At 46.7% G+C, this 24272-nt stretch overlaps 1 protein-coding gene across 1 annotated transcript in view; it reads right to left on the reverse strand.

Moving 5' to 3' along the window:
- Positions 1 to 22913, reverse strand: part of PRKG1 (protein kinase cGMP-dependent 1) — a 529338-nt gene extending 506425 nt beyond the window's left edge. The window contains exon 1 of the mRNA XM_075505445.1: positions 22453 to 22913. Coding sequence (XP_075361560.1) covers positions 22453 to 22718 — 266 coding nt within the window. The 5' untranslated portion in view covers positions 22719 to 22913. The remainder of the gene's footprint in view (positions 1 to 22452) is intronic.
- Positions 22914 to 24272: the final 1359 nt, after the last annotated feature.

Genomic DNA, 24272 nt, shown 5'->3' on the forward strand with positions numbered 1-24272 from the left:
CCTCCTGCTAGGAAGAGCCTCTCCACCTTCCTCCTTTGCTTCCGTGGGGGCCTCGATGAAGAAGTGGCTCCGTGTGAACCCGGAGGGTGAAGTTATGACCCGTGTGTAAGTAGAAAACAACTAACTAAATGGAGAAATAATGACTAGAGACCAATAATGACACGTATCTATTGGTGGCTCAGGCTGAACTGGTTTTCAGAGTGCTAATATCCCCGCTGTGGGAGAGGATACTGCGCAGCTGAAGATGGTGTTCAAGAAGTCAAGCAAATACCAGAGAGCTGAAAAAAAATCTTTATCAAGGACAGAAAGAGCTTGATTTGTTTAGCTTATGGAAAAAAAAAAGATTAAGAGAAAATTTAATTATATTATATAGACACTATAATGTAGATGAAGTGTTCAGTATTAAATGGCGTTTTGGAGTAGCAGGGAAAGGTGTTACAAGAACTGGAAGACAGGTAAATTCAAATGAAAAATGAGGCACCTATTTTGAACATGAAGGGCAAATAACCACGAGAACAAACTCCCTAGCAAAGTGGAAGATCACATACATCTCCACTTGCAACTTGAGGTTAGCACTGTCACCTCAGCTGCCTTCTCCTCTGCTCTGCCAGTGAGCTCCGAGGTGCCCATCACAACCCCAGCTGAGCAGATTTATGTTAGAAAAGCTCCATAGCAGCCAGCTTTTTTCCTGCCCTAACATATTTATTCACAAATCTTCCCTCTTGCTCTCCATCTCTGGGTCGCTCACTGCCATTGCTGGTGTGGAGGTGTTGCAGCCATACAACGTCCCCTACATTTACAGCCGCTGCCAAGAGCCATGCCAACGGGAAAATATTTTGCACGGCCAAACCATGTGCGCCAGCACTCAGGAGGTGCTTCTCCCCACCCAACAGTTGTTTTGGGGGGTCTGGCAGCTTTCACCCAGGAATTCTTCCCCAGGGTTTAACTGATAAAAATACCAGTGTCCAAACAGTGCAGCCTTTCAACATCCCCTGGTCCCGTCAGGCCAGTGCAACCTCTGGTTGCATCTGTGGAGCTCCTTGGAGGGTGGTGTGGTTACCCAGATGTACCCGAAGGCACCGCTGGCTATGTACTTTACCTTATTCAAACCATCTGTTTAAAGATTTCTGGTCTATGAGTCCTTTTACGAGAGCAGAGGGTGGTGAGGCAGACCTGAAAGCATTTTTTCATTCCCGGGAAAGCTTGGGGTCTGTGCAGCCCTCCAGCTTTTCCCTCTGCAGCGACCTCCCTCCATTCCCTGGCAACTGAAGCATCGTATTTTTTGATCATTTTTAACCACTTCCCAGCATTAAGCTAAGGCTTGTCCTCTGCATTTCGCCTCCTTCACCAGGGTCTCGAGGGACGCGTAACCTTAAGTCAAGGCTAAAAGACGTGGGTCTGTCATTGCCTGAATCATAAAACATTTCCCATCATGTGGAAGATAATGCTGAAATAATCCATGTACATTTAATCTCCAGCAATAAAGGACTTCCTGGTAACCTCAGCTGGTGTTTCAACATGCTCCCATCCGCTACCACTGCGTGGTGGGTACCCAGAGCCTTGTGCAGCCTTTCCCCATCAGTCACTTCTTCTGCACACGCTTGGTGAGAGGCGTCGGTCACAGCACCAGCGTCACCCAGCCCCTCTCTCCCTCTGCAAGACAAGTGTCACCCCCTCCCCACTGGATTAAGTAACCATGGCAGCAGGAGACGTGGTGGAAAACCAGGCATTTCAGGACCACCATCAACCTTGTGATGTGATTTATGACTAAAGGGAGGTAGCACGTTATGGTTTTAATATTCTGTGTTACCCTAGGCTGCTCCTGTTCAGCAGTGTTACATCCCTTATCGGAGGTGTTAAGCCAGCGCCAAGAATACAACCCAGCCCAGCAGCCCCTAATGTACACGATGCCCTCATCCTCCAGAGCAACCAAAGACTGTGGATAATGCTGCTATGCTTCATACCTGGTGCTTATGAGTATTGCTGCATACCATATGCTTATACCTGCTCTTTTCTCCCATGTCTCTTTTCCCTCCCGTAAGACTTTGTGGCCAGGAAGGAGATGGCATAGCATCCATCTATTCAAACGCAGCCTTAAACCTGATTTAAATAAATGCTCTGTCCAGACTAAATCCATCCCTGGTTCTCCCACATAGTGGTACCAAACCCTTTTTTCCCTACACTACCAACTACTCTGCCAAGTTCATCTGAGCTAAAAAGCAATAAAAAATTAGGGAGAGATTGGCTATGCAAAAAACCAGGACAAATAGCCCAGTTTTACCAGCCCTTTTACTATCAGGCCAGCGTTTTCAGAGCTCAGACTACATTTCAAGTGTGCACCCAGGAAAGCTATCAATATGGAGAAGCACACGGTAACCATTTTCTTCCCACTGCCTCATCATTCGAGGCTCTCTGTCCATCTCCTGGCACTAAGCAGTGCCACAAGTCAAACACATCTTCAGTTTTCTCATTTGCTTGCAAAGCCAGATCCTTATTATACTGGGGCATATTGCAGTTTGAATGCGAAAGCTCCTGCTTAGCTACTAGTTTCAGCTCAGACCTGGTATTTTTACAATTAGATATATGCTTCTGAAGCTCTTCACAATCTGAAATACTGTCCCTTTTCCACATATACTTCTGGTCACTGGGATTTTTTAACTTAAGGGTTTTGCTCTCCTCTTTCTGTTTGTCAGTTGTGGCCACACAATAACTTGGAAGGGGTGTTACCATTTCATGAGGCCAGTAGCTGCAAATCTCCAAGCCTATAAATAACATCCACGTGAACACATGCCATTTAATTACCTGTTTAAAAAGCACGTATACTTTGCAGTCTGCAAACACCCCCCCCCTCACTTAACATCTCCCATCAGTGGCGGGCTGCTGGGTCCTTTCCTGCAGCACTGTACACCATCACTCTCCGGCCAAACCAGTGCCTTGACCTCTCTGCTGGGGAAGGCAATGCAGGTCCACAGGAAATGTGGCTGGCGTTCACCTCCACCAAACAACATGTCACATAAGCTGTCCTGAATTTCTTCTTCTTGTCCTACTGCTTCTCAAAAGGCAAATCCAGTGGAGCCCTCGAGCAGGAACCAGTGGTACATCTTCCACACAGCGCTTGATCTTATTTCGGAGGTGCCAGTGATGCAAGTCCCAAACAAACCTGCATCGTTTCTTATTTCAAGCCTGAATTTTCCTTCAGTGCTCTTAAATGAGAAGTACACTTCAAAAGAAAAATCTGTGTTTAACCTCCCGTATGCTTTTTGGTTAAAGATCACTAAACTGTCATTTATTTTAGCGTGCCAGGCCTGCTTTACCATGCTGATAAACACAGTAATTACTTTATGCTGAATATATCTTTGAACGTATACAACTGAAAACTATATTTGTAAAGGCAGAAATAAGAGACCACCTAAAAGTTTTAAAGATCAGCCAGTAACAGGATAACATTTCACTTCTTCGGTAACATTTGTCTGTAATGAAAGCAACGTCTAAGCACATGAAATTGGGTCGTAATTATCCCATTATCATTGCATGGGTCTGAAGGCTAGACCAAGATAATGTCAATGGAAAATGTTTCCTCCACACTGGGAAATCATTACCTCAATAGTTTCATTAGCAGAGTATTAGGCTCAAGCAGCTTCTGCTGCGAACAGGGACTCAGACAACAGAAACAGCCTGAAACAGCAGCATCTCAGCTGCTCCTTCAAACCCTGTTACTTAAACTGCCTCTTACGATACAAGTTGGAGAGAGAAACACTTGTGATGGGACCGCTAGAGAGAAGAGGAGCAGAAGAAATCACACAAGCTCGAAGCCATCCTCCTGTTCTTACCATGCAGCTAAAATTGGCATACCTAAAGACCTATATAGCATGTGCTAGTATATATAGGAGCTATATATTTTATGTATATGGATTCATATGTAGGAGAGTTATACAGGATATACCAGCAGTAGCCCGATCTCTAGAGCAATGAAGACATCTTCAGCCACCCGGAGTCCATCTGTTGCAAGAGAGCTGTGGCAATCCTGATGGTCTCCAGGTGAAAGACCACCTCTGTTTTCAGGACCAGGCACCTCAGACTAAGAAGAAACGTGTTAAAATAAAAGGAGAGAGAAAGGGGGGCTTCTGTAGAATAAAATTGAAGTGTTAGATCAGCTTTGCCAAGATACCACAGGCCAGAGAGAAAAGTCTGCTCACCAACAGCACAGCCTTGCTATAAACACTAGAATTGCCCAAATTCCACTTAATTCATCTTAATTGAAGGGGGCAGGAAAAAAAATCGCATGGGATGGTAAACTCAATGGTCATAGCTTCCTTAGGAAGGTAAAATATCATTATTGGGCAAGTCCCTGGATGAAAAATTATGTTATGGGACAGTGTCTTAACAGATAAAACACAGAGCAGGACGTGTTATGGATGGCCAAAATATTGGAAAACAGAGTGGATCAGGTTTTTACCCTGGCTTTTCAAATTTTCAAAAAAAGGTGGGCCAAAGGGTCATTAAGTTTTCTCTGCTGATGATCTTCAGTGAGTTTTGAAATACTAAGAAAAACATTTTGGAGGGCCAGAGGAAAGCAAGCGGTCCACGAAGATTTTTAGCAGGTAAATTGTGTCAGCTTGACATTGATCCTGGATATCCTTTGGGATGTGTGATTCTCAATTTAATTGCTGAAGAAATTAAGGCAATATAACAAATACCAATCTATGTGGCTCTATGGAAAATAGATCTCATGAAATGAACTTAGCAAGTTTTATTAAACAGCCAGCAAATTGGGTTGAAAAAGCATTCGCAGCAATGTAATGTAATTAGGCTGCTGTAAACTGGCTGACTTACTTACAAACTTGAGCTCTTTGAGCATGTCTCCTGCTCCAGGGTTTTTTATCTCAGTGGAGGGGAGGTTAAAAGCAATGAGCTGCCATAGGAAAAGTGCTTGGGAGAAGCGTGAGAACAGACGGCTAATCCAGCAAACAGGGAGGGCAGGATTTAACAGCAGGACCGTGAAGTTAGACGAATTCAGGCTTGAAATGTGGAACAAATATTTAAGGCAGAGCAATTAGGGCAATTAATCTTTTCAACAGTTTGCAAGGGACTGTGGTGCTTTCTCAGTCACCGGCAAATTTTTAGACCACGATCAGAAGATTTTTTTTTTTAAAAAAGACAGAAATACACTAGTGAAAGCTAAACCTCCCAAAAGGCTAATGGCCCATCTCCTGCAAATCAGGCTAGATGAGCACAGCCGGCCTTGCTGACCTTATAAGATACCCACTTACAAAAACTAAAGTAATTTTCATTCATTCTTCTGCCATCCAACATCTTTCAGGCACTCTAAAAGGGCTCAAAAGTTGATATAAATGTAATTGTAAAGTCTCTTTCTCTAAATCAAGGTTACGTGCTGCATTTACAAATGCTGTCAGCCCAACATTCTGCAGACTTTTCAGTCCAGAAACACGCGTGGAATACAGATGTACGGACTTTATCAGCTCCGTATTATGCCTCACAATGTGAAAACGATTGCATGACGAGTAAATCCAACGCCCACGCAAATAACTGCTGCTTCCAGTTCCTAATGAATCACAGACCCAGAACGGGGTCAGAAGAATAGTCATTGTGAGGAAAAAAAACCAGCTTAAATGGACTGTTTCACATACTTGCTTGGGCAAGAGCAATTGAAGAAACACTAGTTGGGGAGATTAATGACATAATTTCGGTGGACAACCAACCAATATATTAATGTGAATTTCTTCCCCATATTTTCACATTTTATTTAAAGCCTTTTAAAGAGAGTTGATTTTTAGCTACTTAATATTTAGCAACAGAATGAAAGAGAAGGAGAAGGAGCCTCCCTGATACAGAAGTCAGCAAACCCTATGTTGAAGATGGAAATCAGTTGTACCTGCCCTCTGGTATCGGAGTAGCAACTACAGGTTATGGGTCAACCCCGTCAAAAAGGTGCAAGAGTTAATAATAAACTGCAGCAGAAGGAGCTGGGTGGGAGAGACACAAGTGATTCAACATCTTCTGGATGCAAATAGTCTCTGCAATGAGCTGATTATCTTCACTGATGCTTTAGGATAGATTTAACTGAACAGAGTCAGAAGAGATTAATCAGGCACCAAAACTTCTGTAAAACTGGCCTTCAGTTGACCCGTGACACCATTTCCACTTCCCTTTCCCACGAATTTTTGCTCTTCTGCCCCCAAACATATGGTTTTATGGAGTAAGAAATTTCATATCCGTAACACCCACACCAGCTCAACCCATTTTTTCCAGCATCTCCTCCTGAGAGGAACGAGCTTCTGGTTGAAGCTGCCACAAGTGATTCCCACCAGAAGATAAAACATTCACTTTGAATTTTTATTTTTTTTATTATTATTTTAATGCCATGGAGGGGAGAGACAAATTTCAATTTTGCTTCAGCCCTCTCTGCTCCCCCAGGACTGAGTTATGTGGCAAAGGGAAGATGCAAAACATCAGGGTTTCTGCAAGGAGACCAATCACTCTGGTCTGTGTTTCCAAAACAGCAATCCAGTCCTTTCCCCAAATTGGGCATCTGATAAAACTGCAGATCAAAGCAAGAAATGTGCTCCTGGCAGGGAGAGCCTGACTGCCAAAACACCGTGTTAAAGCCCCAGCCACATGTAACGCGATGAAAGGGAACATAGATTTCACTCTTTACCTTGACACAGATTTTGTAAAGTAAGTGTGAAAAATGAATGGAGGGGGGGAACCCCAAGCAAAAGCCTTTTATGCTGCTTTTATTTTTTTTTTTTAATATTCAATAGTCCTTTTCTGAGCTACAGAGGCAGCTTAAGACAGAAATAAAGTTGCCAAGATAGCATATCGTCTACCCAGGCATTCCCACAACCTGCTTCCCGAAGAAGCAACTCCTCGCTGCACCAGGGTGTGAGCTGTGACAGGGTATGCATCTCACCTCTGCAGAGCCCACACAGCAAGCCAGAGCCTTTCTTCTAGGCTTATACGTGAATAGATGTCACTTCATGGATGCCCAAACCCAAGGAGAACAGGGCATCAGAAATTACTTGGAAAGATTTGAAACAGAGTAATTTTAAGGTTTCCATGCAATCCCACTCTAGGCACTGTCACTAGCAGAAGGAAACACAAAAAGGAGGCAAAATGGGGCAAATGCATCTTTCCAAGCTAGGGGGGAATGCTCCATTTTTGAACGATGTCCATAAATGCCATTGATACCTCAGGTCTCCTCCTGACCCTGCTACTAGCCAGTACACTCACCCTGCGTAAGCTATTCACGTTCCCCATCTGCAAAATGGGGGCAAAGAGATTCACTTCCAAAGGAAAGCACTTTCAAACGTACTGATAAAAACACTCTAACACCTGGGATGTTGTTCAATAGGGAGCTATGAAAATTTTCCCTCTAAAAGCTGATCTTGGGATTTTTTTTCCCTCCATTCAGGCTGAAATGCCATCAGAACCGCCCGCAAGACTTTGTGAAAAGGGTAAGCTTAAACCTCACCATGCCCCCAGCTAAATACCAGCCCCCAGCCGAGTGCCACATCCCCAGCCATCCATCTTATTGCCAAGTAAAATGGAAGATTTAATCTGAAATGGAAATGGTGTATTGCTGTGCTGCATCAACAAATAGCCTTTACTTGTCCTTATTTACAGTCTGAGCCTCATCCTTGTTTCAATTCCTTTGCTGACACTAACATTATTTTTTAATAAGCTGATGCTTTCCCATTTACTAAAAGAAACAAGTCATCTTGCCCATTTACTGTCATCAAGCCACTGCCCATGTGTATATACCATTATTGACACTCGCCATAATGAATCCAATCACTGCATGCATATTTATTCTCCATCCTCTTCTGTTACCCACAAGTATCGTTGCTGTGCTCCATCGCTGCTGCTACTTTCCCTTTGCACAAGCTCTACGGCTCTGTCTTCACACCCAGCCTCCTAGTGAGTCATTTTTATGGATCTGGAGATCTGCTGTAACCTGGTACTATTGTACTTATCTGAGTTTTTGCTGTTTGCAAAGCTAAACTCTATGGTCTAAAAGCAGATGCAGCAAAAAGTAATGAGCAATTTCTCCAAGACTGTAGCATCCTGCTCCTCACTGTGGTAGAAACGTTCACATAAACCATATCTGGTTAAGCAAACATAATGTACCCCACTGTCATAAAACATGCATTTCCCCCATTTACACTGAGCTTAATTATTCCTTGTTTCTCCTTTTCTATACCAAATCGAGTCCTGGTCAGTTGCCATCAGCCATGCTCAAACTTGTCATTTCTTCAAGTGCTCAAGGTTTGTCTCTTGTCTCCAGAGGGACAAAACATGCATCACCACCAAGATTCTCTGCGTTTAGCATCAAAAAGTTAATACTGTTATGATGCATTTTAAAAACAAAACAAAACAAAAGCCATTTTTCCACCATTTGACCCCAATTACACAGTAAATACACAGCCTACACAGAGAAACGTCCATGATGGAAAATTGAATTTCATAACCTAAGAGCCATTCAAGCTACATGGAGGGTAACGGGCCAAGTAAGCGGGCAAGTCCAATTCAGCAGAAAGCTGATTATTCCTGGGGGCTTTTTCAGGAGCTCCAATATGGGAATAAAATTCCTTAATTGTAGGTTATGGTAGCTGGGATCAAGTATCATGTTGCAAAGAAGGACTCTCCTGCTCTGCACACAGCTGCAGCTGCTTGCTAGTAGGTGAACGCCACAGCAAAGGAAAATGCATTTCTGCCAGGTAAATATTGAGACCCAAGTGAGACACTTAAAACAGGAGATACTTATTTTGAGAAGGTAACTATCCCATTATCCTCTTCTAAACAACTTTATTGTATCAGTGATCAAATTGCAAAATAAACCAATACATTAGTAAAGGAAAGATCTCATGCTATTACTTAACACTCAGTTCTGGTCATGAAAGGAACATGAACAGAGACAAGTGTGCTAGTAAACTGCTTGAGTCTATAGGGTGCACTTCTCTAGTTAGATCTTGCCCAATATTATCTTTACAGGAAAAGAAAATTAAAAGTCTGCTTTCTTTTTTTTTAAAGTCCAAGATTTTTTTCTCATTATTCCAAAGTAATTTGGTATTTGGGGAATAGGAAAATAGTCTATTTTTTTAGGAAATTTTAAAATTGTCTCTGGATAAGTACAGGATGACTGCTACTTTCTTAATAAAAGACAACAGGAGAAGAAAAAAAAGGGGGGGAAAAGCAAAATACACTGCCATTTGCTTGTTTTCAAATGCCCATTTTATGGCCAGTCATCTTCACAGAAATTCTCGTTCAGGTATCACGATGCCCGGCTCCCCATGGATTTCACTTGAATAAGCAGAGCAAGGCTTTCAAGTTTTGTCTCTAGCCAAAAATGAGACTGATTTCAGCTCTGACTCTCTGAGATAGCTTATTATTTTTCTAAACAGAGGCTGAGCGACACCCCCAAAATACAGTACACCAAAATACAGTACACCAAAATGGTGTACTGAGTTTGCCATGCTTAGCTGCCCAGAGCTCAGCCCCTTACTGAGAAAGCTGAACCGTCATGCTTGCCTCGGCTCTAATTCTGTTTTCTATGTTATTATTGGATGCAGGGGGGAACATTGCCACGAAGGATGAGGAAAAGGCTGAGGTACTTAATGCCTTCTTTGCCTCAGTCTTTAATAGTCAGACAAGTTATCCCCAGGGAATTCAGCCCCCTGAGCTGGAAGACAGGGACGGAGAGCAGAATAAACCCCCCATAATCCAGGAGGAAGCAGTTAACGACCTGCTATGCCACCTGGACACTCACAAGTCTATGGGGCCAGATGGGATCCACCTGAGAGTACTGAGGGAGCTGGCAGAGGAGCTTGCCAAGCCACTCTCCATCATTTACCAGTACTGGCTAACTGGGGAGGTCCCAGATGACTGGAGGCTTGCCAATGTGACATCCATCTACAAGAAGGGCCGGAAGGAGGATCCAGGGAACTACAGGCCTGTCAGCCTGACCTTGGTACCAGGGAAGATTATGGAGCGGTTCATCTTGAGTGTGCTCAACAGGCACATGCAGGCCAACCAGGGGATCAGGCCCAGCTGGCTTGAAAGGCATGGTTCTGCTTGACCAACCTGATCTCCTTCTACGACAAGGTGACCCGCCTAGTGGATGAGGGAAAGGCTGCAGATGTTATCTACGGACTTTAGTAAAGCCTTGGACACTGTTTCCTACAGCATTCTCCTAGAGAAGCTGGCAGCTCATGGCTTAGGCAGGTGTACTCTTCACTGGGTAAAAAACTGGCTGGATGGCCGAGCCCAAAGAGTTGTGGTGATTGGACTTAAATCCAGTTGGTGGCTGGTCACAAGCGGGCTCAGTTTTGTTTAATATCTTTATCAATTATCTGGATGAGGGGATTGAGTGCACCCTCAGTAAGTTTGCAGATGACACCAAACTGGGCGGGAGTGTTGATGTGCTTGAGGGGAGGAAGGCTCTGCAGAGGGACCTGGACAGGCTGGATCGATGGGCTGGGGCCAATTGTATGAGGTTTAACAAGGCCAAGTGTCTGGTCCTGCACTTTGGTCACAACAACCTCATGCAACGCTAACAGGCTTGGGGAAGAGTGGCTGGAAAGCTGCCAGGCAGAAAAGGACCTGGGGGTGTTGGTTGACAGCCAGCTGAACATGAGCCAGCAGTGTGCCCAGGTGGCCAAGAAAGCCAACAGCATCCTGGCTTGTATCAGGAATAGTGTGGCCAGCAGGAGCAGGGAAGTGATCGTGCCCCTGTACTTGGCACTAGTGAGGCCGCACCTCGAATACTGTGTTCAGTTTTGGGCCCCCCACTACAAGAAGGACAGTGAGTTGCTGGAGTGTATCCAGAGAAGGGCAACGAAGCTGGTGAAGGGTCTAGAGCACAAGTCTTATGAGGAGCGGCTGAGGGAACTGGGGTTGTTTAGCCTGGAGAAAAGGAGGCTCAGGGGAGACCTTACCGCTCTCTACAACTACCTGAAAGGAGGTTGTAGAGAGGTGGGTGTCGGTCTCTTCTCCCACGTAACTAGCGATAGAACGAGAGGAAATGGCCTCAAGTTGTGTCAGGAGAGGTTTAGATTGGATATTAGGAAAAGCTTCTTTACTGAAAGGGTGGTCAAGCATTGGAACAGGCTGCCCAGAGAGGTGGTGGAGTCACCATCCCTGGAGGAGTTCAAAAAACATGTAGACGTGGCACTTCGGGACATGGTTTAGTAGGCATGGAGGTGTTGGGTTGATGGACTTGATCTTAGAGGTCTTTTCCAACCTTAATGATTCTATTATTTCTATATTTAAAAAAAAAACAGAAACAAAACCAAAAACCAAACACTTCTCGTTGCCCTCTGACGATCATCTAAAAACGGCCAAGCTGTCATCTGCAACAGTGTGTAAATACTGCTCTTTATCGACCTTCTCAATCCTTCTCTAGGACACTGGTGGAGCTGCTAATGGTGGTGACTCCATAATCTTGTAGCTCTTCAGAGACCACATCTGTGTAAGCAGAATAGGAAAGGATTGGCAGAAAGAAGGGGGGAATCTGTTGCACAGGGAGGCAACAGATAACAGGCCAGAGCTGCACAGCAAGTGATTTCCATGCTCCTTCTGCCTCCACAGAGCTGCACCATGCGGTAAGGAGGCATTTGTGGCCCTGGTTTCTAAAGATCAAGTTTGGGGTTACCCCAACATATTTCACCTGCACTGCAAGATTTAAAAGAGCCCATGGCAATGGGAAACATCCCAGTGCCCACTGCACACTAGTGAGACAAAGCCTGTAGATATGGTCCATGCTGAATACACACAGCCAAATTGCCCCAAAATAGCACCTTCTCCTCCCTTGACTGCAGTGAACAAGCTCAGGCTTTGCACGCAGAAATGAAGCTGTTGGACAGAAATGTCCAGGTTGTCTCTGCTTTCTTCATACTTTGGTGGCCCTCGGCTGGCCAACTTCAGGGCTACACCAGGAAATGCTTTCATTAAATGGATGAGGGTGGGTTGGAGACATCCCATGTGCAGCTCATTTCTGGATGCTGAAGTACAGATCGCTGCTCTTGCTGCTCTTCCAGTGGTTCATCAAGGTGAGCTCATTCTACTCGCCCACACTTATCACCTTCTACCCGTTACATAAATTTAACAAATTGCTTTGTTTTTCTTATTTTCATGTGGCTGGGCCACATAAGCCCTCTGGGTGTCCAGGCAGGGAAACTGAGGCAGAGGGGTGTGCTTGCAACCCATCCTCCACAGCATCGTTGATGCAGTCAGCACGGTGTTGCATGGTTCAGTGATGGGGACAGGAACAACATACCCAGCATCACCCAGCTACGAGATGTGACTCTAAAGTAACGCAAGACAAGGAAATACCCTTAAATAATAAAATCCTCACTCTAATCCTCAATGACATGCTCAGTGTCTCAAGCATGTGTTGTATTAGTCGCCCAGGAGCTATGCCATGTTCTTTATCTGTGGTTTTCTTCTTCCAGTCATCTCCTCAGACACCACTGCCCTCCAGTGATAAGTGCTGGGAGATGAAAAGCAAAAATGCCTCGGAGTACCCTTGGAGACACAGCCTTGTTGTTGCCAACATTTTCCCCCGTGTCTGCCAGACTAAAGCAACTTTCCCGTTATTTTACCAAAAATACTCTCTGCCACGCTGCAGCCTGCGTTTTCTTCTGCTCGTGACTGCAGTAATGATCCCAACCCAGCTGGGAGCCACTTCCCGCTGATAGCAAAAATAAAAGGTTTTCTTGCGACTGAGCCATATTAAAGTCCATCGCAGCCCCAAAGCACTGGGCACATTCCTATAGACACGGGACAAAACTGCCCTCTAATAATTGCAGAGCAATTTTATAAAGCAGAGTTACCCACCCAAGCTTCTCAAGAGCTGTTTGGTCTTTCACAGCTTTTCACCGTGCCACCTTTCCAAATTACTGTAAATCTAACTTTTCCATGCTCACCGTATTTCCACAACAGTCCTCCCAGTGCACAGATTTATTTTCTTTTGACTGTCAAGAAAACCACGGACTTTAGCAAGAGGGAATGTTTGATGTATTTTCTCCTTCTAGCTTTTTTTAAATAGATAAATTCTTAAGTGATACAGTCTAGCAACTCTCCACCAGCCTTATTCGAAGCATAGTATCTTTCCTCATATTTTTCTCTGCACCATAGTCACTTCTGACATGCCTTCAAACCATTAAAAACAGCCCAACTGGAAGACACCCTTCAGAATGTGTTTCTTAAGGGACCCCTTCCTGCTACACCCACCGATTCCAGTTATTGAAGTTGCATTTTGGCTTAATAATTACACCACAGACATCTACTGTACACCCAAATTTTGGCACACACATTAAGCCATTTGGAGGATTTGCGTATATTTGTTTGGGATCTCAGCATATTACCTGCTCAAGAAATTATCCCCAGTTATCCTTCCCACTTTCATACACCACAGGATAAATAATACAGAGCATGGATCTTGGGCCAATCCTCAGCACATGAAGCATTAAAGAGCTTAAAGAAATTAAGTAATTATGGTATCACATGCAGATTTTAATTTACTGCTACAAGGACGTCACAAGTATATGGTTTACCCCCTTCTACATACCAGTAAGTCTCAAAACCACAAATGCTCAAAGAAAGACAATATCAAAGGAGTGCAAAATAAAACTGATTTAAGTCAAACAGGAGGTAAAACTTCCTTTATGCTTAGTTACATCTTCAGCTTTCGTTTTTCTACCGTCTCTAACCCAAATCGTACATCACCGCAGGTCAGGAAGACTTTAATATCATGTTCACCTGCTGCTGTACCAGTACGTGCTATCCATAATGTGCCTCTATTAAAGCTCCACTTGATTCATTTGCCCTGTAAAATATAGAAAGTTTTCCAAGTCCTAGAGAGAGCAGGCCATCCTGCTCCAGTGTATATAACAGTATACAACACTCCTCACATCTTTAATGGACAATTTTAATGAACCCTCACTCTTTCAGAGACACAGCAGCATCTCTTGGGAGGGGAAATGCAACATGAAGCTGCTTCGGCGTGTCCTTCAGAGTTCGTTGCCTTTCAGGAAAGCCATCAGCTGTAGTTTAGGACTATATGTAATTTCCTGTTCTAATTGATGTTTAAACTAAATGAAAAGTTATACCTGCTCTGTTACACTGGAATTGAATGCATTGGAGTGCATTGCAAAAGGCTCCCCAAAAACCAATGGGTGTTCTTATCATACAGCTAGGCTCAACAGCAGAGAAGGATTCAAATGCACATTTTTATTTAGCCTGACGTTTAAATCAGTTTGTGCTACAGTGAAACATTTTCCCTTGACACAAGTTTTCTGGGATTTATTCAAACTTCTTCCTGGGAAGAGAGGAAGCCATTTCATAACTAAGCAGATCTCATGAATCTCATTATCGACAAGCAATCAAAACTGAAGCTAGTGGAGGCAGCAGAGCAGGACGTTACTGGGGAGCAGCAGAGGGGGAAGTTACTGGGGGACACCAGACCTAGTCCTGGTCACAGCCTCTCCAGGATGTCACTCGAGCCTGCACCAAATCCAGGATTGTCCCTCTCTGGCTGCACGGCATCTCTGCTCTCCCAGACTACCCAAGCTTTGGTTGATGCTGTTGCCCTGAGGTCTGGGTACAGCCACAACCACCTTGCTGGCAGATTTGCCTTCAAGAGCTCATCACTCAGGAGCACTAAGCCACTGGCATCTCAGAAACCCCAAAAAGATTTCGTTTGGCGGGCCTCTGGGAGCAGAGACCCTCTGCTCCCAGCACAGCCAACATTGCAGCTACAGCTGGTTGCTCAGGGCTGTGTCCAGGTGAGTCGGGGCAGATGCTGAGGATGAAGAGCCCACAAGCCACAGCATTGGCAGACAGATTTGGGTGCTGACTCAGAGTGTCCCTTTCTCACTCAGGTACATGACCACCACCTGATCTTTCCACCTCTCAAGATCCCACTGGACACAGCCAAGAGATTTGATTGCACTACTGAAGAGGTTTGTTCCTCCTCTCTTGTAGTAATTTGCACAAAGCTTGGGCTTTGCCCCAAATGTGAATTTGATCCAAAGATATAAGCATCACCATTTGTGCTTGCAGTTCCCCACAGTTGGGTCTGTAGCATCCTAGCTCCTGCTACCGCACACGCGGTCCTGAGCTTAGCCTGCCTCCCTCCCTCTGGCTTTTTTAGCATCTCCTTCACATGCACATGCTTCATTTGTGACTACAGGGTTTTATTACTAATGAAACAAATATGCTCAAAGAACATCCATGAGCAAAATGTAGAAAAACCCTATTAAAAAAAGCAGTCCTCATCTTTTCCAGCGAGGATGTCACGGTGGAGGGTAAAGTTCTTTAAGAAGCCCCTTGCCAAGCTCTGTTAGATATTTTCCAGGACCTGCATCAGCTCCGCAGGCAACCAAGTGGATACCTTGGGAAGGCTTTTTTCCAAAGTTTCTCATTAGTAAAGCTGCAAAGAGGGACTCGCAGCCTTATTTTAGTCCTTTCAATCTCATTTTACTTTGATACACTTCACCACCTGGGGGATTTTCACTAGAGAATTACCTTTTCCATGGTGCAGTTCTGACAAAAATGACACTTGCTGTGACTAAAAAGAAGCCATATAAAGAGTGACAGTGGCCAAGCAGTTTACAATACCATATAGTGCATAGACATAGGCATACTTTTAAAAATGCAGTGGCAAGTGAGACACAGGACCCTTTTTTTTCTCCAAATCAAGTGTTTTCCACAAACTGCTGTGGAAAAATAGTACAATGCATTTGCTAGATCCTGTCTCCCTTTTATATTTTTTTTTAAATGAGCTCACATCAAAGGTCCGACAGAAAAAAAGCAGTTATGACCTTGCTTGGGAGCACAGCGATAGGTTTAAAGCTTGTATGTAATCACATTTTCAGGGATTCATAACCAAAGCAGGCAAGCTCTGGGCCGGCAGAAGGTGGGTTATACAGTAATCTGGCAGCTGCCTGAAAATCTGTCTGCCTGCGGTTTAGTCCCCCAAGGGAGGCACCGAAAGTCTCATGACTTGAGGCATTTAAAAATAGGCAGAAGGAAGAATTCGCGATGACGCCACTGGGAACAACTCTGCGTCAGCCAGGGATGGGCAGCGGCAGCTCATCCCTTGCCCATCCCAGGCCTGATCCTGCCCCCAGGGACCACGTAGTCACCCCCTGCGCAGCACGTTGTTGGTATGAGGGTGCTGAGAGCCAGCAGGTGATGCGCAGGCCATTAGCCATGATGGTGACTGTCAGGTTTGGGATGTTGCATCACGGTGTTGTAGGCTTTCCTCGGTGCAAAACCGAGCAATAAATAGTGAAGCCAAATATTTCAAGTTTTCATTAAAAACCACCTGGAAAATTTTTAATTCTGCCATCTTACCCGTCCTTTTTCACAAGGGCCAGGGATCACATCAAATAATCTATTTTTTTTTTTTTTTATATATTTATATATAAATAAATATATGTTTGATATTATTTTTGCAGGAGGTGAAAGGCAAAGCTGAATTGGAGGACAAAAAGGGTCCTGTGTCTCACTTGTGCTGTTGTAGCAGTGATGCTGTTCTGCCCGCAAGGAAGCGCCAAATGGATATGATTTGGAAGCGTCAAATGGAAAAGGTGGTGTCGGTTGCCAGGGCTGCTGGTGACAGACAGACACCTAGCTGTACCCGGCAGAGAGGTGCCATCCGATGCCCTTTGGGAGCGTGATTTCCCCATGTTGTGGTTCACATTTCAGGTCTCCCATGAGCCGAAGGAAAGCAATGCCCAGGGAGGGGGGAGCAGTAACTTCAGCCCATTAAAAATTAAAAGAAGGGAAATGGTTTCAATTGATTAACCATAAACATTTGCTCCCCTCTCTCTCTAAAATCCTTCCGCTTATTTTACTGACCTCGGCCCTCTTGAGGGACCAATGACCCGTGCTGTACATCTTCCTATGGCATGCAACAACCCACTTGTCTCCGAACTTCACTCAATATCCTTCACTGCTTCACACCACAGACTTAAGTTGCTCCAACCAAATAATTAGAGAGGAGATTGACCAACCAGAGTCTGGCTCCCATTTCAGTCACTCCCTTTGCAATATTTTCTGGCTATCCCCAAGTTAAATAACACCTAGTCAGACTTCCCTCCTTCGTATTTTCCTCTCTCTTTGGGCCAGCGATGCGCTACCAACACTACCAGCAATGAGAGCAGCATTAATTCTTCCTATGCCAATATAATTTAATCTAATAAAATCCTTATGATGTTCTGAGTCAATCACCCAGGGATAAAGCATCCAAGGAATGTGCTGTCACAGCACGCCGGGAGCAGATGGGAGCAGATCAGTGATGGGTAAATGAGGGAACAGAGGCATTTTTTAGGGTAGTAATTAATGTCAAAATTACTGCTGTCCACCCTTCCTCTGAGCTTTGGAAAGTGATGCTGATTCTTACAGAGATACTGCTAAAGAGAAATAGCAGACACACAGAGTACTCAGAGACAGCAAAACGCGCCTGTTTAAACTATTTAAGGAATAGCTGCTTAGCAGTATCAAATATTAGATGAGCTATGGTCCCAAAATGTCCTTTCCCTAGCTTAAAGGCTGTTATTAACATAACTGAAGTGTTACACATTTGCAGCAGGTTACACATTTGCCCCCCAATAGTAAAAAAATAAAGCTCATTTTCCAGCCTCCCAAGGCCTCGAGGGATGGTGGTTACAGGTACCGGGGAAGCAGTTGGCTTGTTTTTCACATGGAGGCCAAATGCAGGATCGATATTGCTTTAGTGGCTGGCAAATGATGAGATCATGTCTAAATTAACGCAACTCAGCCACCCGGCTGGGAGCTGAGTTCCCAGAAAGAGGGCTGAGGGAGGAAGCGGCACAGCCCCAGCTGCCCCAGGGAGGGAGAAACTCTCTCTTGCCATGCTTGGGGTGCTTGAAGCAAAGCATGGGTGAAGCCACCAATGGACCAGCCCTCCCCAGCTCCAGGGGTGGTGGAGACTGCCACAGCAGGCAAGCTGTAAGCCAAAACTGTGTTATGGGGGAGGGAGAAGCGATGGAGAGGCACAAGGTTGTGCAGGGGATCCCTTTGCTTTAGGCTGGTGCAGTCCAAGCAGCCCGGTCCAGCTTTAAGGATGACCTTGCCTTGAGTTTTGGACTAGAGACCTCCCCAATTTCCCAGTTTTTACCCTCTGCATGGTCAGTCCTGGCCTGAGCAGTACCCGAAGCCCAATTTCAGCAGCCATGAGATGGGTTGATCCTGCCATCAAACACCAGCTTATTGCAAGTGTTGGAGCCAGGAGCTATATAAAGTTGAGAGCATCTGCTCCAATCCTCCATCCACAGTACTGTATAGACCACCTGAAGGCTTTAATACTGAGTTTAAACACCGTGGGTGAACACACACTCTCAGCAACACAGCCGTCCCAACACAGCCCACCTCAGACAAGGTGGAAGGGGGGAAAATGGTAGATTCATGCCAGGTTTTCATCTGGAAAACAATCTGCAGGACGACTAGGGCAGGGTTGTGAAGCTGAAACCACAATACACCGCAATACCTCACCTTGAACGTTAGACCTCACTGCCATCTTGTGGCAAACACTTCCCAAAATAAAGTAAAAGAGGGGAAAACCCGTTAAAAAGTTGCAGACAAAGTTAGCTGGTGCAGCAAGGAAGGATGGGTAAGTTATTGAGAACAGGGGGAGGAAACTCATCGCTTCTCTTAAATGATGCCGAGACTGAATCTATAGCACGGTGACAGATACAAACTGATGCGGAAAAACACAGAGATGGGATAGTCCAAACCAAATTTGCAAAGTTGAGGATATAATCACACACGTAAACTGTAATTGTTTATATGGCTGTGAGTGCCTTTTAGTCGTGACTCTGGCACATTAATACCGGCAAAGATTTAGTCGCTATTTCAAAAGATTTAACAGTTTCCAAAGTAATTTAGCATCACCCTGGTTCAAATAAGGCTTGTCAACCCCAATAAGCAGGATTAAGCTGGAATTAGATATTGCACCTCTGAATTAAAGAATGCAGTTGCTGGAATTTACCAAGAAGATGATTTAAAAGACAGGGATTATGGCTCACGTCAATCATTCATGTGGCATGAAGCATCTTCAGATGCTGAAAACCCACAGATTAGCACCCCTTGGGTTTTCAAAAAGCGCCTCACCGCAGGACGGAGGCAGTTTTGAAAATCCCCATGGTCTTTATCTGGCTGTTAGTCCTAGCCAAATGCTTTGAGTATACCTCGGCATTTACTTTTTGCACTATTTATCATTTACAGCACTCAGGCCGTAGCAGAGCCTTTGCTTAGCAACTGGGGAGATCACTTCCTAGGAACCGCTTTCCGAGGCATTAGCAAAGTGCCTCGATTGCTGTATCATCCAGTCATGCTGCGGATGGCTCTTACCGCGCTAGAAAAAACAACAACAAATTATTTTTCCTTCTTTATATCACAATAAGCACCTGCCAGATGCAGTATCAGACAATGTCAAATTTGTGTATGATCTGAAACACTTATCAGATTTAGGTACAAGTGAATAAAAACTCACTGACCAAATATAAATTCATGAATCATTTACAAGAATTGTGTCTCTTTCCTCAACACAAATCTCCGCTAGCAGGAACGGATCAAGAAAACAACAAGGAAGAATTATATTTTGAAAAACAGATATAGAAAGCGGTAGTGTCCTGACTGTTTCGGAAAAAAAAGTCTGATTTACATCAGATACATGTGACCATCTACGTAGAAATGCTTTGCTTTCTTCCATTAAAATCTATGCAATTAAGTTATCAGGAGGAATAACAGCATAAAAACATACTTCCAGACAAAAGATACCTTTCTATTTTCACAGCCCCTTTCTTTGGATCTTTGCAAGTCTTTAAAACTTTGACCCTGCTACACATTACAGAGATGGGTTACAAGAGGCACAACATATTGCCAGAGACAAACTCTATTTTCTGCTTTCAGCTGGGTTTTAACTACCTTTTGAGCTTCTATCACCCCATTTACTAGTTTCAACTTCTTGAGAGTTTTAAATGTCAGTGTATATTACAGACAAGCTTGCCCTAAATAAAATTACACTGTCGATAGCTATATCTTTATCTTCAGAGATGAAAAAGCACTTGAAGGTTGATCCTGAACCTGGATAAAAACATTTCTATTGGCATTAATTTGAAATCAACACACAAAACAAACAGGTCTAAACATCATATTAGGGTTTTTATGATATGGAAGTCGTCTTTGGGTTTCAGAAAAGATGTATTACACGCCTCCAACCTCTCAGGGACCTGAAGACTTGTGGGATGAACAGTTTAGATGATGCTATCAGCTGCTGCCGCTAAAACACAGGCAGGAGACTGTTATAGGCCTAAAAGTTACCCCCATAAATAAATTAGCCAAACGCTGTCAGCAGTTTTTAGATGAAAAAGCCAGAGAAACCCACAGAGACATTAAAGGGAGCTGGCACCAGACAGACCCACTTATACCTCCGGTCGGCATCAAAAACTGGGAAACATTGTCATCCTCTTGGCAGAGGACGACTGCAGCAAAGCCCTTTTACCCTCAGTGCCCAGGATGCCATAGCAGCAACCTGGAACCACATTGACAGGCAAGACACCACCCACAAAAACCAAGTTTATTTAACCCACTGGTGGGTATTAATATGGGGCAATAAAGGAAAAAAAGGCAGGTTGTGGGTACAGCGTGTTCGGTACACTATGCAGCTGCCCATCACTCTTCCAGCAATGAGACGGAAGAGAATTAAGCAGACCTTAATTAAAACCCGAGAGCAATCCCAAACTGGCTTGGTTACCATTGTCATGGCTACCACGAGCAAGGCCAAGGTATGGGAAGATGCCAGGGGATGAAGTGCCAGTCTGGAGGGTGATGGGAAATGCCCACAGGCCCCACCAAGAGTTTTTCCTGCACACTGAAACAACATCTCTGGGTGATGGGAACGATGCAGGACAGGGCAAACAACCTTCACAACATCACACAGATGCAGCGTTTTCTGGTGCTGGCCTGCCAGCCCAAGCTGGGAACAGCAGGGGAAAGTCTCAGGCGAGGATTAAGCCTCGCTAGAGCCGTGAGCAGATTTAATAACTCCTAAATGAGTTATACGTGGGTGTGCACCAGGGTCCCTACCGTTACCGCAGGTGCCAGGTCACTGTCACCTACCCCTACAGTAATTGAGGCTCAGGACAATCACAGCCTTCAAAAAAAGCAGCAGCAAAGGAGAAAGTTGGACCTGGGTTTCTTCTCTGGCCACAATACGTGGCCTATGCTTCAGGCAGGGGGTGCAAAGGGATGTGCTAACCCAGGGAAGGACAAGTCACATACCTCTCTGGGCATAGCGGTTTGTTTTATTAAATCAGCCCATACAGTCAGGAAAAAGAATAATAATAATAAAAAAGCCCAAAGCCAAGCGCTCCTCATTTATCTTTGAATGAGTAATAATCTCATTAATGAAGGGCAGGGGACAACTGTGGAGGAAAGGGCAGGAGTTTGGTCTGGGTGATGGCAAGGCACATTTTGTGAGAAGATTGAGGAGAGCGGTGTGGATCCACACCCAACTGCACCCGGCTACGAGAAATATTGTCAGGAATTATTTTGCTGAAATAGATTGCTATGCATGGAAGAAATCAGACCGCCTCTTATTCAGCGAACGTCAGTGACAGCTTCTGCCGAAAGGCGGGTGACGCTGGGTCCCGCGCGCTGCAGTCGCACAGAACTCGCGCGCTCCCACAGCAACTTCCCCGTCACACTCAAAATCCCCCGGGAGCCGGAGGAGCGCCGCGCTCCCCCGTTTTCACACGGTGTCTTATGGCAACGGAGTCACGCATTTGAAAATCCCCGAGACCCCAGGCTGAGTGATGCAGACCCCACGCTCCCCCCAACAAAAACGGAGGCAAAGCACCGGTGCAAAGCTCACGGGCGGAGGAACGTGAGCTTTAGGTTTTGGGGAGCACGTTGAGAGAATGGGGTCAGGAAAGGGGGACCGGGGGGAGGGCAGCACCTGCCCAGGGGATGGGGTGGGCGGGCGAGTGGGTGCTGCCCGCCCGGGGCTAGCTCGCGGGCGGCGGCCAAACAACTTCCCGGCCCCGCTGCAAACTTTTCCCAGCGCCGGGGAGGCACCGCCGCCTCCCGCCCCGCCGGATCCTCCCAGCCCCCCCCCGGCCGAGCATCCCCCCGGGGAGCCGGAGCGGAGCCGCGGCGGGGAATGGAAGGGGGGCCGGGCCGCCGGTAATGGGTTATCCGATCCCCCGCAGGGCTCCTTCCCGGCGGCTGAAAGCCCCTAATGCGCCCGGCGCTTCCTCCAGCCCCCCCGGGCACGATTGATGCCACTTCTCCAGGGACCCGAGGCGGGGGGGGATGCGGTGTCCCGCCGCCTCCCTCCCAGCCACCCGACTCGGGAAGGGTTTTTGCGGGGGGGTGTGGTGGGGTGGTGGGGTCCGTCCCTACCTCTCGGCCTTGGTGAACTTGCGGAAAGCCTGGCGGAGGTCGTGGAAGGAGCGGTAGGTCTGCGGTTCGGCCGAGATGCCCTGCGCCCGGGTGGTGCGGGGCCCGATGTGCGGGCTGGGGGCCGGCAGCACCGACTGGCATTTGTGCAGCCGCCGGCGCAGCTCCTGGATCTCCTCGTCCTTCTCCCCCAAGCGCCGCTCTAGCTCCTTGATCCGCTCCTCCTTCAGCAGCAGCAGCTTGGTGAAGTCCCCTTCGAGCTCGGTCATTTTGGGGGTGCCCCCCCCCGCCGCTAGTGCCGAGTGGGTCTCGGGCCGGGCCGGGCAGTTCTCATCGAGGAACCGCTCACAGCCGCCGCGGCAGCGGCCGGATCCGCTCCCCGGGAGAGGGGCGGGGGGGGCGCGGCTCCTGCCCGCCCCGGCTCAGGGCAACGGCCCCGGCATCTCCAAACGCTGCCCTGCGTTCTACCGGCAGCCGGCGAGCGGGAAACCCGGAGTGGGGAAAAAACACCCCAAAAAAACAAAGAAAGAAGGGAAAAGGGGGGGGAGGGGGGAGACAAGAAAAGGGGAAAGAGCTTTTGTGCCACTCTGCGAGGCTGGGATCCTGGAAATAGCAACAATTACCATGTGATCGGAGGGTGACGCAGCTCCTTGTAACTGGAGCCGAAGACTTGGGATTCAAACAAGAGCACTTCATAAATATTAAATTGCCTTCTGCTAATGAGCCACGTGGAGCCGCCCCCTGTCCCGCCCGTCCCTCTCTCCCGGGAGCTCAGCATCCCACTCCCCGGGTCACCCCACAACCCATGCTGCTGCGTTACCCCTCATCGCTCCCCTCCTCAGCACCCCAGTCCCTCCCAGGTATCCCCATCCCTCATCCCTGGAGTACCCGACCTCTGTCCTTGCCGGGGTATCCTACATGCCACCCTGCATCCCTCCCTGCCAGGACATCCCTGTGTACCTCCTCGCTGGAGCACCCCACATCCCACCCCTCTTGGGCACCTGTATCCCTCCCCATCAAGGACTCCACATCCCTTCCCACCAGGGTTCCCTGTTCCCCACCCTCCTCCAGGTGCCCCACATCCTATTCCACCTGGCTGCCCCACTTCCCTGCTCTCCAGGTCACCCCACAACACATACCAGCCACTCCCATCATCCTGTGGGGCACCCAACTTCCCCCACACCAGGTACCCCTCATCCCAGCATGCATGGACAATCTGTGCCCCATGCCATGAGGGAGCAGAGCCCACCACCAGGCACACAGACACTGGGGCCCTGGTGGCACCTGGTGCCCCTGCTGGCTGGGGAGGGCAGGCAGCCTGAGTGCTTGCCAGCAGCTCTGAGGAGGCAGGAACTCATCCTTCCTGGACTTATTTGGAAGAGTCCATCATGCACATGAATTTTTAATGCCAGCTGGCAAAGGGCACCATCAGCTCCCCTATCACATTGCCCTCCCAAACCACCCTCACTTCCAGGAAGGAAGGCAAGAGCCCCTTACTGCAGGAAAAAAGGGGGGCCTGGCCCAGCCCCACAGCCAGGCCTTGGGCCCAAGAGGAGCTCAGGAACCCCTCAGGGTCCACACCCCAACCTGGAGCAGCCGTGGGGTCCTGTCCCCTGGGTTTGGGGCTCGCAGGCCTGCTAGGCCAGGGCAAGGACAGGGCAAAGCATCTGAGCTGGGCTTAGAGGACAAGGTTGTATAAAAGAAGCCTTAAATTAAGGTGGAAAAATCAATTAGCAGCCTCTCTTTTAATGAGTTGGAGGTGGTGGGGTGTTTTCGCATACTTGTATCTGTCCCTCCAGCTTTTCATGTGTGGTTGGAAACCT

This window comes from Mycteria americana, chromosome 6 (genome assembly GCF_035582795.1).
Source record: "Mycteria americana isolate JAX WOST 10 ecotype Jacksonville Zoo and Gardens chromosome 6, USCA_MyAme_1.0, whole genome shotgun sequence".
In the NCBI taxonomy this organism is placed as follows: domain Eukaryota; kingdom Metazoa; phylum Chordata; class Aves; order Ciconiiformes; family Ciconiidae; genus Mycteria; species Mycteria americana.